This window comes from Natator depressus, chromosome 1, assembly GCF_965152275.1.
Source record: "Natator depressus isolate rNatDep1 chromosome 1, rNatDep2.hap1, whole genome shotgun sequence".
NCBI classification, from domain to species: domain Eukaryota; kingdom Metazoa; phylum Chordata; order Testudines; family Cheloniidae; genus Natator; species Natator depressus.
In genome coordinates, this window is record NC_134234.1 from 55,776,636 (window position 1) to 55,792,484 (window position 15,849).

At 39.2% G+C, this 15,849-nt stretch overlaps 1 protein-coding gene across 1 annotated transcript in view; it reads left to right on the forward strand.

The window, feature by feature from the left end:
• INTS6 (integrator complex subunit 6) overlaps positions 1 to 15,849 on the forward strand; it is a 73,712-nt gene that overhangs the window by 39,261 nt on the left and 18,602 nt on the right. Inside the window, exons 8-15 of the mRNA XM_074960331.1 lie at positions 6,904 to 7,056; positions 7,243 to 7,375; positions 7,947 to 8,041; positions 8,549 to 8,659; positions 10,475 to 10,690; positions 10,803 to 10,929; positions 12,473 to 12,615; positions 13,360 to 13,594. Of these exons, the coding sequence (XP_074816432.1) occupies positions 6,904 to 7,056; positions 7,243 to 7,375; positions 7,947 to 8,041; positions 8,549 to 8,659; positions 10,475 to 10,690; positions 10,803 to 10,929; positions 12,473 to 12,615; positions 13,360 to 13,594 (1,213 nt within the window). The remainder of the gene's footprint in view (positions 1 to 6,903; positions 7,057 to 7,242; positions 7,376 to 7,946; positions 8,042 to 8,548; positions 8,660 to 10,474; positions 10,691 to 10,802; positions 10,930 to 12,472; positions 12,616 to 13,359; positions 13,595 to 15,849) is intronic.

Here is a 15,849-nt window from a genome sequence, read left to right on the forward strand (position 1 = left end):
TATTCTGAAGAAAAATTAAACTCCTGCAACTGTTTAAAAAACACCCCCCCCCCCCAAAAAAAAAAAAAAAGGCAAACAACAACAGCGTTGTGCACTTGGGTATTACGGAGCTGTTTTTTCATTCATCTGAGTCTGGGCTTAACACAGTTTTATGAATTACTGCTCTAGGCCCGTGGTTCCCACACTTTCTAGTAATGCGGCTCCCTTAAAGATATTTTAAAACTTGGTGTCTCCCCTCAACCAAGTACCCCCCTCCCTTTTTTTTTAAATAAAAACTTACTTGGGACAATAGAGTTCAGATGATTTTGAAACTTTATTGAACTACACACAGTTTAATTATATAATCTGATCTAATCTGGGTTTTTAAAACTAATTTGAAAATATGGATTGCTTGGCATGTTTGGACACAGACTAATATTTTAGTGACAAGGATGGGTCTGTTAAATAAAAGTTCTTCAACTATTGTACCTGCTTTGACCAATCTCACATAACTATGGCCTGCTATGTCTTAACTGACTGCCTATCCAGTTTTTTTGCTGCCGCTGGTCAGAACCTCCAGGGCCTGGAACTTTCCTTTGATTCCTTCAATCTGTAATAAGTTAGCCATGGTGCCTTTTGTATATAGTTCCTGATAGTAAGTTTTAAATAGTTTTATAGTTTTTAGCAGCTTTGTAGTTAGATTTCCCAACTTGGGGACCTTCTCTATCCCCATACCCCCTTGTGAGTATTGGGGAGAACTTGGGACTTCAAACTCTGTGTCCTGCCCACATTCGGTCTCCGTCAGCAACAATGACCAGCTCTGTCTGTCGTGTCTCGGGAAGGCACACGTCGCAGCTAGGTGTATTATCTGCCACTCTTTCCCTAGCCATAGGCATGACATGAGGGAATTCTGGCTTAGAAAAGACCTCATGCAGAAGGCCACAAAGCTAGCGTCGGACACAGGCTGAGGCAACCCCCGAGCATCAGCGTGAATTGACACAGAGCACACTTCCTGCCAGAAGCTCTGACTGTTGCAGGGTGATCCATACCCACAGATTCCCCTCTTCAGCATCTTGTCAGGAGACGGAACACTTGGACAAGCATAAAAGCACCCTCTAGTTCCGCTTCAAAGACGTCCAATACAACTTTGCCTAAATCGAACAAATCTGCTTGTTCAAACCCTAAAGACGATGTACATCCTGAGTCCCATGACTCTAAAGCTCATAAATACAGGGCTTTATCAGTATTAGACTCTGTACCAATAACATCCACTCCACTGGTACCATCCAAGGCAAAAAGATGATCCATTGATTCCAGCATGATCACAGCTTCTACCACTGAAGGTACCATCACTTTATCGCACACCGGCCACACGGAGCCTCCCTCCTCCAACCTTGACAGCACAAATGGATTGGACTCCTTGTACTCCAGAGAGATCAGACTTATACTACACTGGAGGATATCTTTGCTCTTTCTGAGTCTCAGTTTCCCCCATCATTTGGGACCTTCTCTCCTGACTCCACCAGGGGATGTACTTTTGATAGAAGCCTGTCTCCTCTTCTATCTGCTAGCTGTGCTTTTCTTCCGCCAAAAGTGTTGATTCCGCTGTTGGGTCCAAACCCTTTTTTCCCCTTCCTCAGCAGAATTTGAACCTCTAGAAGAGCCGTCATCTCCTCCAAGAAACATTAGTCCAGATAGTAGACGGAGCCTTCTGGTATCAACATCTGCCTCGACATTTGCCTCAGGACCGTTGGTACCCCATGCCTTTGAGCCCCCCACAACTGCCTCCTGAACCAACATGCTAGCTATACTGGAGAAGCTGGGACCTGTGTGTCAGATATAGAGAGCCCATGCATTCTGCCAGGGAATCATTTCACCATTCCCTTCTAAGGGAAGAGTCAGAGACTCCTCCTGAGACCCCATAGAAGAGGAGGAATATGAAACAGTTCCATCTCTAACAACAAAATTGCCGTCTTCATCGTCCAATGAAGCAGTCATCCCGGCATCTCTGTCCCCTCAGAACAATCATAAACAGATTCACAATTCATTGCAAAGGGTGGCCAGAACAACTCCAGATCTCCCTAGAGGATGCCCAGGACCCTCAGTACAAACTCCCGGATATCCTGCAAACCACCAGCTCCAGTTAATAAAGCTATTCTGGAACCTGCTAGAGCAGCATGGCAGACATAACCACATACCCTACTACTCCCAAGAGGGCATAGAGGTACTATTTTCTTCCAGCTAAGGGAGTGGAATATCTTTTTACCCATGCTGCACCAAATGCTCTGGTCATCAAGGCTGCCAGGGAGGAATCTAGACAGCAACATTTTAAACCCACTCCTCATAACAAGGTGGCTAAACATCTAGTCCTATAGGGAAGGAAGGTTTTCACATCTACTAGCCTTCAGTTTTGTAAAGTGAACCATCAAGTGCTGTTGGACAAGTACAGCTATCTCAAATGCACAGATTTTTTTTAGACAAACTAGCACAGCAGGACAGCGCTCACTTCCAGGCAGTCATAGAAGAGGTTAAGTTGGTGACCAGAACCACACTTCAGTCAGCGATTGATGCAGCAGAAACGTCATCTAGATTGATGATAATAGCTATTGTGATGCACTGAGAGTTATGGTTGCACACTTCAGGATTTCCCAGGGAGATCCAAATCATTGTGGAAGATTTACCCTCTGAGACCTATTTTTTCAATGAAAAGACAGATCAGTCCATACATGCTTTAAAGGACTCCGGGGCCACATGCTGCACCCTGGGAACATACACGCCTGCCCCAAAAAGGAAATATCACAGGCAGCCTTTCTAGACTGGCTCCTCCACGGTTGTATCATTAGTGATCTTATGACCTTCCTTTTAAGAGACACAAGGTACAGAACGCTAGTTTCTCTGCACTTTGCATGTCTAAGGCATCATTTCAATTCAATCCCATCCCCCAGTGAAAAGATATTTTTGACAGGAATTTGAGAGCTGCAAGCCATTTATGAGGCTGCCACTTCCCAACCGCCATATATTATTTGAGGGTTGTTTAGCACTCTGTTTCCATAACTGGAGTGCCATAACAGACAATTGAGTGTTAGATATCATTGTTACTATGCAGTTGGGTTTACTTATCTACCTCTCTTCCAAACCCCCCATTTTCAGTTAGGAGGTGGAATCCCTCCTCCAGTAAGGAGCAATAGAGCACTTAGAGATTTTTGCTCTACGTATTTCCAGGTTCCCAAAAAGAAGGTTGGAGACCTATTCTTGAACTTCACAATCTCAACAACGTTATTCACAAACCGATTTCACATATGAAAGACGTTTCTTTCACATGGCTGTTCACCCTGCCCATAATGGTGTTTTCTCAGATTCATGGTGGGTCCTGACCATTTTCCATACAGGGTGCTCTTATTTGGCCTCACCATTGCACCCCCCTCCCCCCACAGGTTTTTACCAAGGTCTTTCTGGTAATAACAGCTCATTTCAGACAGAACAGTTTCACCATTTCCCCTTCTCTCGATGATCAGTTTCTCATTGCAAAGACATCTCAGGAAGCCCATAAGTCTACCACATCAATGCATTAACTACTTTCTTCCGACGGAATCGCTTTGAACTTTGAAAAGTCTCCCCTTACTCCAATTCAGCCTGTAGACTTCACAAGGATCACCCTATATTCAGTTATGGCACGAACTTCCTTACCATGGGACAGGTTTTGAACTATGAGCGCCCTAGTAGGTCAGGCTATACTCAACTCTCAAGCTCCAGTTAGAACTTATCTTTCCCTCCTGAGGCATATGGCTTCATGTACTTATGCTACCCCATTCACCAGACTCCTCCTATGTTCCATTCAGGTCTGGCTCCAGACAGTACATTCATCAACCAAACACAGCATGAACACCATGGTAACAATTCCTTCAAGAGTAATGCCTTCCCTGATCTGGTGGAAGGATCCCTATCAGGTATGTGTGGATGCCCCTATCTTTGCCAGACGAGATAAGTGTTACAGGCGCTTCTCTCTTAGGCTACAGAGTCCTCATGGACAACCATATGGTGCAGGGCACTTGGATACCCTGAGAAACCAGGGTGCACATCAACTTTCTGGAACTCCAGGCAGCCTGAGAAACTTGAGAGGATTTTTTACAGTTCATCTGGTCCCGCTATGTCCTCAATGTCCGATAACATGACAACTATATTTTCCTGTGTGTAGAAGCAGTCATCCTGTGGAAGTGGTGTATCAAGAATTGAATCACCATGTTGGCAGCTTATCTTCCATGAATTCAAAATGTGTTGGAAGATGCCCTCAGCAGGCATTTTGCCATCGATCGCAAGTGGGAATTGCATGATTCGCTAATAAACATCATCTTTGCTCATTGAGGGACGTTTCCTTAAACAAATGAGATGTAACACATACTGCTCCACAGGAGCTCTAGGGCTACGCTCTCAGGGCAATGCTTTCCTTCTTCCCTTATCAGACCATCTCAGGTATGCTTTTCCTCCCTAACCACTCCTTCCTCGGGTCCTGCAGAATATTCTTCAGGACCTGACAAGTGACGTCCTTACAGTCCCCGATTGGTCCAGACAGTTTTGGTTCCCAAATCTCCCACAACTGTCATCTGAGTCTCTGATCACCATCCAGTCCTTTCCTGATCTCTTGACACAGGAGAAGGGCAAGATCAAGCATCCCAACTCTGAAGAGCTTCCTCTAATCTCTTAGTTTTTGGATGGGAATCGACATTAGAACATTACTGCTCTCAAGCTGTATAAACGATCCTTAATAGCAGAAAGATTTCCACTAGTAAATGCTATTCAGCCAAGTGGAAACGTTTTTTCATCTGGGCACATCAAAACATTTATCTCCCGAGTCAGTGGATATACCCCTCATTTTGGACTGGCTTTTCTCTCTCAAAACAGGCTGGCTTTCCCACAGCTCTGTATAAGTTCATCTGGCAGCAATCAGTACGTGCCATCCACTATCAGATGGTTGTTCAGTTTTCACTCACCTGTTGACTACCACATTCTTAAAGAGACTTATCAGAACTTTTCTGCCAGTAGAGGGAATGTGTTCCTCATTGGGACTTGCATCTTGTACTTTCGGCACTCCCAAAGCCTCCCTTTGAACCAGTATCTACATGTTCCATGTGTCACTTACTAATGAAAGTTGATTTACTTATGGCCACCACCTCAGATGGAAGGGTGGGTGAGCTAGGATCCCTAATGGTGGGTCCACCATTTGCTATATTCCATAAAGACAAAGTCTCCTTAGGACTATGTCCGATATTCACTTCCAGAGTAGTTTCGGAGTTTCAAGTGAACCAATCAGTACTTTGTTTTTTCCAAAACTGCATGCATCTGAAAAAAGACCTCACTCCCTTGATGTGTGTGACATGCTCTCGCCTGCTACCTGAAAAGGACAAAACAAAGTAGAAAATCACCTAGATAGTTTCTCGCTATAGCAGAATGAGTCTGAGGTCAAGTTATATCGTCGCAGAGGATCTCGGGGTATATCCTGCTTTACCAGTAGTTGCATCTTCCTTCCCCTCATAGGGTGAGAGCTTGTTCTACAAGAACATAAGCAACTTCAGTGGTATTGCTTCAGGAAGTACCCTTATTTGTGGGGGAATTCTGCACCAAAAAAATAAAAATTATGCGCACAATATTTTAAAATTCTACATATTTTGTCAAAATAACAATATGATCATAAGAACAAAACTAAGGCTATGATTTGATCATGGAGGTCGTGGACCGCAGACCTCCATGACTTCAGCCCGCAGCAGCTGGGAGCTGCAGGGTACCCCCACTTCCTCTGGTGGCTGGGAGCTGCGGGGTATCCCTGCAATTTGGAGTGAAAGGGGTCCCCTGCCAGCTCCCCAACCCCTGCAGGCAGTGGGGGATATCTGGCAGCTCCCCAGTGGGCAGGGGAGGGGGGAATCCAATCCCCCTGGCAGCTCCCCAGCAGGCGGGGGAGGGGTAAGCAGGGTGGGCCCTCGGGGAAGGGGCGGGGTAGATTCTGGGTTGACCTTGATTTCAAAACATGATCTTGTGCGTAAAAAGTTTGGAGACCACTGCTGTAAAACATGTTTTCTAATCTTCTTGTCATTCTTGTGGCTATGCTCTGAACCTTCTCCAATTTATCAACATCCTTCTTGTATTGTGGGTACTGGGACTGGACATAGTATTCCAGCAGTGGTTGCACCAGTGCCAAATAACCTCTACTCCTACTCAAGATTCCCCCTGTTCATGCATCTCAGGATTTCATTAGCTCTTTTGGCCACTTCATCACACTGGGAGCTCATGTTCAGCTGGTTATCCCCCATGCTTCATCCCTGTCCCCAAATCTTTTTCATAGTCACTACTTCCCAGGATAGAGTTCCCCTATCCTGTAAGCATGGGCTACACTCTTTGTTCCCAAATGTCTACATTTACATTCAGTTGTATTAAAATTCATATTGTTCGCTTGTGCCCAGTTTACCAAGCGACCTAGATTGCTCTGAATCAGAGACCTGACTTCTTCATTGTTAACAGAAAAACTGGGGGAGTGGTTATCTGTAAACTTTATCAGTAGTGATTTCATTTTCTTCCCAGTCATAAATAAAGACGTTAAATAGAGTAGGATAATCTACTCCATTTGCAAATCATTGTCCTTGCCTGACCTGTTGACTTAGCAGTTAAAATACTTAGCTTTTACTTTCTAAATATACTTACTCTATATTAAGATAGTATTTACTACCTACCTAAACCCAACAGCTGTTCAAGATTCAATAAGATGAAATATTAAGTTAAAGTGTTCATATTTCTTTATTTCAGAGACACATTAACAGATACTAAGGGACAATTTTCAAAAACACTTTTATATTGTTTCAGAATAAGATTTAGTATGCATAGATCTTGTATTTGTTGGTGCAGACCCACACTTAACAGCTGAATGTTTCTGTTTAGCCACCTCGCACATCTCACCCTGTAGTGAAGTTCTCCTGCACTGACTGTGAACCAATGGTCATTGACAAACTGCCTTTTGATAAATATGAGTTAGAACCTTCACCGCTGACCCAGTTTATCCTGGAAAGGAAATCTCCTCAGACGTGTTGGCAGGCAAGTTGAATATGTACTAACTAAAGGACATTTAGCTGAGAAATAGTATTCTGTAAATAACTTGAAATTAAATTATAATATGTGTTGATTTACTGTAAATTCACTGACATCACACCTTTAACTTAGAACTCGCACTTTAAAAATATTTATGTACAACATGAATTACATGAACTCTTCTTATTGCAGGTGTATGTGAGCAATAGTGCAAAATATAGTGAACTTGGCCATCCTTTTGGTTACTTGAAAGCCAGTACAGCACTGAATTGTGTGAACCTGTTTGTGATGCCTTACAATTATCCAGTCCTCCTTCCCCTCTTAGGTAAATACAGCTTTCTCAAATCCTTCTGATGTGGTAGGCAGATGGAAAATTGCTTCAGCCTAGTTACATTTTTTGAGTTATTAATGCTACTGTTAATAATCATAAGCCTATACAAATCCAAAACATTAAGAATGTAATATTCCTACTGAAAAGAGAACTTCTAGTTTTTCTGACACCTACTATATTCATGATTCACTTATCAAAAAATTGCTACCATTCCTGAATCTGAGTATAATCCTGTTGATTTCTAAAAATGAGTTTATTGTTCACAGATATTTTACTCCCTTTCTAATATGCTGTGGCTGCCACTTTCCCCCCCTGCTGCTACTTCAAAGGCACTCTTTTCCCACTCCCATGGATCTGATGAGTTAGATTTTATAAATGTTACAAGATTCTGCCTTCCTTACAAATCTCATGGATTGCATCCAATAATGATTAGCTCTGATTAAGCCTTAGTGTAGTAGGATGAACCTTTAGAAGAAATGTTCTTAGAAAATGTGTGGTGAGTGATGCCTTATATTAAGAAACGCACCTCTCATTTAACTTTATCTCTGTTTGTATAACTTCTTAGATGACTTATTCAAAGTACACAAATCAAAGCCAACCTTAAAATGGCGGCAGTCATTTGAAAGCTATTTGAAGACAATGCCTCCTTACTATCTAGGGGTAAGATGATTTATTGTACGTGCGTTTTAAAATTGCTGCTGTATCCTATAATTTATGGTAAACTTGTATCTTCAGTTATTAGCTTGTTCTGTTAACTGTCTTCTTTTGGATTATATTTTATAAAGCAATTAGGATGTTCTGAACGTAATAAAAGGTTAATGTGTACAAATCTAGGATTTCACATTTATGGCATCATGTATGCCCCTGGAAGAATAACTTTCCTAAAATTTACATTAATGTCTTGACTTTTCCCTTTGACCGTAATATTATAAAAACTTGGTCAGGTATAACTACTGCTTGAACTATACCTCCACTAACATTTAATAATTCCGCATTAATGTTGCAATACTTAAAGGAAATGGATGTTATGATGATGTCTTCAGGGGTTGCAAATTCACTTTGAAATGAATGCATTAAGCAATATTGTGCTTTAAATTCTTGCTACAAACTTAAGGGTACAAATATACAAGGATATAAATATGTAAGTGTATATATTACTTGTTTCAGCCTTTGAAGAAAGCTGTGAGAATGATGGGAGCGCCTAACCTTATAGCAGACAGTGTGGAATATGGACTTAGTTACAGTGTCATTTCATACCTCAAAAAGTTGAGTCAACAGGTAATGTTGATGCAAAAGAGCAGTAAAAAATGAAAACTCAAATTAAAAAACACTGTTATACTAATATCAGACTAACTTGAAAATATCAGTGAACCATATTGGTTCTCATAGTAAAGGGGCAAGAAACCGTAAGTTACCTGAATTCCTACGTGTGATTACTGTTGGTACATTTTCCGTTCTCTGAATTAGTTGAAAACTTTGTTTATAGACTAAACTGTACATACATACTGATATGTGGCTGACTGGATGACTCAAGGCATATAGTATACGAGCAGCATTTTCATATGTGCCAACTTGAATATATTTGTGATTAAAAAGGCGCAGTCCTTTCTGCTCTGTGCTAAAAATCACCTGACATGAGATTAGGGATTTGTGCCTATATGTAGTTGGGCCAAAATGTAGCCACCTTTCCTATTTGGCCCGTAGTTTTTGAAGTGCTTCAGGATCCATGAAAAATGAAAGGCATTAGCTAAATATAAAACATCAACAGTGCCTTTCATCCCTATTGAAGTGCTTGCTTACAAATGAAACAGGCACAGAATGGACAAGGTTACACCCCAAGCCACTGGGGAATCGAACCCACATCTCCCGGCTAGTCTCCTGCTCTAGCAGCTAAAAACCATTGGTTTCCCATTATCGCTTATGTTTTGTGTTGTGTCAAACTTTTTTTTGGATAATCACAAAATTGAGTAGCTTTGACACAAATGGATGTAGAGATGCAAGTATTAATGCCTTTGTATGTTAAAATTTCATAAAGTTTAAAAATCTTCAATATAAATCTTATTTTTTAAACTCCTAGCTATAGCCTGTGGAAATCTGTGATGAATCTTACCAAATTGTGTGATCATTTTGCTCAAAAAATCTGCATAATATATAAATCTGTATATTTATACATTTTTGGCTCAAAATACATAAAATACATTGTTCTACAGTATGTTATAGCTACATTAGAGTATACAGTGATCCTTCTTCAAATGTTTGTTTCCTTTTGAAAAATTCTACTAGCTTAAGAGAGTTCTGTTCTTAAAATGGGAAATAACATTTGAACTTGCAGCATGGAAGGAACTTCTCAAGTGCAGCCTCTGAATAAACACTATATAGCAGTCAGAAGTTCTCAAATGATTTTTGGCTCATTGTTCAGCTGTATTCTGCCAAACTACTAGTGATACATTTTTAGAGGATATTGATTTTGGGACATACTGGGCAGGTGAAAAATTATTGGCTGTGGTGGATTGTCTGCCAAATGGAGGAAGAATCAAAAGATTACTGCGTTCCCTCATTTTGTTGGAGTTGAGCTGTTTCTTCCTTGAAAAGAATCTCTGGTTCTTTTCTTATCTTCTGTTGACTTTTTAAAAAAAGAAATTGACACCATCATATGAGTCCATAATAAATACAGTTAAATGAGATAAGTTATTTTGAGAATTCTCATAAGACTTCAGCTGTTTTCACAGGGAAAAGTGAAATCCATGAGCACATGCAGAAATTGTGGCACAGTTTTCCTATAATCGTAATCAAGGCATTTTTATGAAAATAAAAGCATTGCATGCATATTGGTGCGTAGATACTATGATAATGGGCACCCTAGAAATACCTGAAAGAGCTAGACACAAAAACTGTTTACCACATTCTAATGATTTAGAATTGTAATAGTACATTCAGCAAACCACCTTAAACACTCTTCCACATTATATTTTTTATAGTGTATTAGCACATTGCCGAATCTTCTAGGTAAGAATTAGGAATGAATTTAATATTCTGACTAATCATTTTAAGAGTATATTGTCAATTTTATTTATTTATTTATTTCAAATTAAGGCCAAAATAGAGTCCGATAGAGTCATTGGCTCTGTAGGCAAAAAGGTAGCGCAAGAGACTGGAATTAAGGTCAGAAGCAGATCACACAACCTGTCTATGGCACATAGGAACGATTTTCAACAACTGCTACAGGGGATTACTGGGGAAATTCCTCATAGACTTCTAGACCTCAATATGAAGGAGTATGCTGGGTTCCAAATAGCTTTGCTGAATAAGGTAAGCACCATTATGTGTAATGTTGTTATTTTCAATACACTTCCATTGAAGTATTAGATGTTATTTCATGTGTAGTATTAATCAAAGCTTTATTATATTGCTGTAACTGTAGGAATTGAAACCTCAGACATTTAGAAATGCTTATGATATACCCCGAAGGAATCTTTTGGATCACTTAACAAGAATGAGGTCTAATCTTATGAAGATAACTCGCAGGTTTCTCAAAGGACAAGATGAAGGTTAGATTTCTTGGTTTATTGTTTGCATATCTTAATATATGTAGTAGTTAGTACTATTAGCATAATTTTGTATAGTGTTCTGAATGCAGTTGAGCCTTCTTCAATAGATGCTTAGCTAGGAGGTTTTCTTTCTGAAATACACTTATTCTAAGATTGCAGCTGTTGCACACGAACCCCAGTGACTTTTCTTGGGCTTTTCCACCACACCTTTATTATAAGTTAGACATGTTCCAATGGCTCATAGAAGACAAAACTTGTCTTCTGTTTAATTTCTTTGACTGTCCTTGTCTTAAGAACAGTCTTGTTTTCGTCAGCTTTTGATTCTGTTGTTTGTTTTTGTTTCACTTTTTTCCAGCTTTCTGGGTATATCAAAGGACAAATATCTTCTAGACAGTCCTGGACACTGAAGTCCTCTGTCCATATAATAGGTACATAATAGGCACTGGCAGAGCAAGCTTCCCCCTGCCAACTTGCCTCTCCCTTGACCTGAAAGGAGAGTAGTTGTCTCCATGCTAATTCAGTTTTTTTCTCTCTGGTGACTTTCAGCAGGCAATACAATAACCTGTGCTAGCCATAAATGACAGTAGTAGTAGTAGTAAAAAGAAAAGGAGGACTTGTGGCACCTTAGAAACTAACAAATTTAGTTGAGCATAAGCTTTCGTGAGCTACAGCTCAGGAAAGCTTATGTTCAAATAAATTAGTCTCTAAGGTGCCACAAGTCCTCCTTTTCTTTTTGCGAATACAGACTAACACGGCTGCTACTCTGAAAGTAGTAGTAGTAGAGCTCAAAAGTAGAAGTACTCTGCAGTTAAAGTGCTTCGTTACACTGTGGCACCTGATGAGTAGAAGACAATAATGGAAAGAATGAAATAAGAATAGACAGAGAGAAAGGAAAAAGACAAGAAAAAATAGGACTTCCAGTAACATTTCTAGATTACGAATATTATAAGTAGTTATAGAATGTCACTACCATCCAGTGTTTATTAAAAAAGTTGTGTCCAGTTCCTGGAGAGGTGTCCATATTACAACTGACATTAATTCTAGTGTAATCTGCAACCCAGCCTACCTCCTTGCTGAGCAAAGGATTGATGGGTGAATTTTGACATGTTGTGCGGTCAAGAATACATTGAGGACCTGAATCACAAGGACACTTAAGAAAATGCTGAATTTTGTTTTAAGTGTGTACAAGATTACAAGTATCTTGTACCTTGCTGACAATATTAGAAAGGACATTTCTCAAGTTGTTGGTGTTTTACTTCTAATTAATAAAATGTCTTTGTTTTTGGCAGTTATGAAGGGGCTTTTGTGTAATCATAGTTCAGAGTAGCATGTAAAGTGGAATATTAGATAATAATTTCATACATCAGTGTAGTAGTAGCCTCAGTGCATTTTACAATTAATGTGTTCAGATTATCCTGATCAAAAAGATGGGATATGAAAATGTGGATGTGTGAAATACATCCAGAATTAAATCCTGACAACAGTGTCATACTGTTTCTATAGGCATAGTCTTTTGATAAAAAACTATCTTCAATTCCAATAGATCAAGTTCACAGTGTACCAATAGCACAAATGGGAAATTATCAGGAGTACCTAAAACAGATACCATCTCCTCTTCGAGAGCTTGACCCTGATCAACCCCGAAGGCTACATACATTTGGTAATCCATTTAAATTGGACAAGAAGGTAATTTCTCTATCGTACTCTTTTTGTGTAAAACTAGTGCTATGGCATTTTGTATGTGTTGCTAACTAGAGGCCATCCAAGTGCATAGGGAAAGAAGGCCACTATATTTCTTAGGAAATTTCCTCAACCTTTTTCAGACCACTTGTTTTTTCATGGAGGGACAGACTTGATTAGAAATCACTTATGAAAGCTCTGCATTTTTTAGTATGAAATATTCATATGTTGTGAAATTTCCAACACCCTACCCTCCTCCACCCCCCCTTTTATTAAACCCCTTCCTTAGCAAAAGCTTGCATTAACTTGATGGCTTCTCTAGTTTTCCACCAGCCCAAGGACATGGATTCTCAGTCCCTCACAAATCCAGGCCTTTGACTTGACTTCAGTGAATTCCCAAGATAGTTGAATATTTAACTGTCTAAAAATTACCTTGCATCTGACTCCAGTTTAGAGGTCATGTTTTACAGACAAATTTTATAACCATAGTCAGCTTTCTTACTTGGCATATTGTTTATAGTGTGGTCTTCAATACATCATCCCTCCCAAAGTAAATCATTTGCCCACATTTTTTTTAATTGGCATTTGAGAGAAGCCAAGACAAGGTGGTATATTTTCCTGATTGGATTGTCTTATATCTGGCAAAAGTCAGGAAATTGTTGGATATGTGGTATATTTTTTGTTAAACTTGCTGTGCAAGATAACACAAATTTGAGAGCTTTTTTTAAAAACCAGATTTATTTGTTACAGGGAATGATGATAGATGAAGCAGATGAATTTGTATCAGGGCCTCAAAATAAACACAAACGACCCGGAGAACCAAATATGCAAGGGATTCCTAAAAGACGTCGGTGTATGTCACCCCTTCTCAGAGGCCGGCCACAGACTCTTCCTGTCATGAACAATCATATTGGAGGAAAAGGGCCACCTACACCTGTAATGCAAGCACAGCCAGATCTTGTTAAACCTATTCCTATTCACAAAAGTAAGTGTAACTCTGTTTCAGTTAGTTGTTCCTGTTGCGTTCATTTGGTTCCTCTTCAGAAAATTCGCTTTACTGTTTATACAAAAGAATATTTTAGTTGGTCTACAACAAATACTCATCAAGAAAGTAAGCATGCTGTAGATTTCTCAAATGTGTGCATTTGAATATCCAGTTCCAAAATGTCAGTATGTAAATGTTCAGCCTTAATTATCCAATTACTTTGCGTATTTGGCACCTCATAGGTTTCAAACCTCTGCCATTCTTTTGTAATTTCAAAGCAATATAAAGGTTTCTGAAATTTGTTAACTATCTGCCATTGAAACACCACTTCCTAAAACTAAAACTACCTTGATGTGTACAAGGGAAAGTATTATACAATGTAGACAAAGGTACTTGTCCTATGCCTTTTAATTGTTTCACATGCATACATTTTTAGGATTTAGTAATACATAAATTGATTGTGATTTTATAGTAAGTAAAATAAACGTCAGTGAAATTTATAGTAGTTACCCTCCAGCAAATCTAAGAGGGGGCAGAATATGGGAGGGTTTCATATTTATAGACTTGCCATATTTGTTGATTGTTTACCTGCGCTCTTTATATTAAGGATTTATATTTTTCCTCCATAAATCACTCTCTTTTGAGCCCCTAATTATTTCTGTTGCTCTTTTCTTACTCAGCATTTTTGTAATAAGAAGGTGGACGTATTAATTTAACATTTCAGGTTCATTTGCACCACAGACAAGTAGAGGGGTCCTTACCTTCCTGTTCTGTGATAGATGAAGAGTTTAAAAAAGGAGTTTGATATTTCAGCCATTACCTTTAACTCCTTTCTTACAAATAGGCCTACTTTTTTCTAGCACTCTTTTCTTAGCAATATTAAAAAGCTTTTTACTTTCCCCTTAGCTTTTTTAACTAACATTTTAACTCATTTTCTTGTATGCCCCATATTTTTTCATATATTACTAATTTAATATTGTAGTTTGGTTTCCTTCTGTCATTTGAATTCCTGTATTAAGCAGATCCTTGTGAAATCAGTTGGTTAATCCTTATATTCAATTTCAGAGGAATTGTAGCTTGTTTTAATTATGGTGTCTTTAAGATTTCCTAGCTGCCTTGCACCATGGTACATTTAAAACCTTCCATCTTGTGTTGTTCACTGACTTTTTTAATTCCAAATTTTTATTCAGATGGTGGTTGCATTTTCTTATTTTTGGCTCATAATCTTTCCCCTTGTAACACAGGAATCTAATTAGATAAGACCACACTTAAAATTAGATACTGCTATAAGGCATTCAAGTAGACATGCAAGAGTAATAGCCAGCACCTGATTTTAGCTGAATTTCAGCCTGGCCTCACTTCTTGCAGGTGTAATTTTGTGCTTGCAACTAAATGTTTTATTAAATCTTGCTATTTAGATGGCAAAATATATGACTGATTTGCAGACTCAAGTTAGGTATGCAGCGGATTAAGTAAGATTTCTTCCTGTAACTGTGGGCAGAAGAGTTCAGTTTTTGCAGGCACAAATTGTCCCTCTGAAAGAGAGGATGTCTGAAAAACTAGGGTCAATCTTCTTTTGTGGTGTGACTTTTTTCCAGGAGGAAAAGTGTTGTACTTAACCTGGCCTGGAATAATTTTTGGACTTCTGGTAAAGGCATAAACAAATACATATTTTAAAGTTTTTCATATGGTAAAATAGAATACATTTTCAACAATTGTTGGTTGTTTGCTTTTCCACTTTGCTGATAAAATACAGAACATGTTGCATTTTAATTTGGCTGTTTGCAGTAATTTCCTCACTTCTTGGAGGTAGGACAATATTACAAATAAGCATGTAGTTCACAATCCTGTGGGAATTGACACCAGGGCAAATTACAATTGAATCACTGTATATAGTCAGAAGTACTGGGATATACCTTCTTATAACAAAATTTAGGAATCTTCTCAGTACAAAGAGTTTGTTTCCCCTCTTCTCTTTTAATACAGTGAATAAAGTAAAAGCAAGGCCAGTGTATCCCTTTAAGTGGGTCTCACTGATATCTGATTACATTAGTGAGTACAATCTTTGATCTGACTCACTCCAAAATATTGCAACACACAAGCTTATCTGGTGAGCTTCATTCCAGTGAAGAGTGAACTTTATTCCTTAATGTGGGCTTGTGTGTTGCACAGGGCCTTGAGCCAGCCCTTCTGCACGGAGGTGAATTCTACCCATTAATCTTAATGGGACCAGGTAAGTAATTCCTCACAGAAAC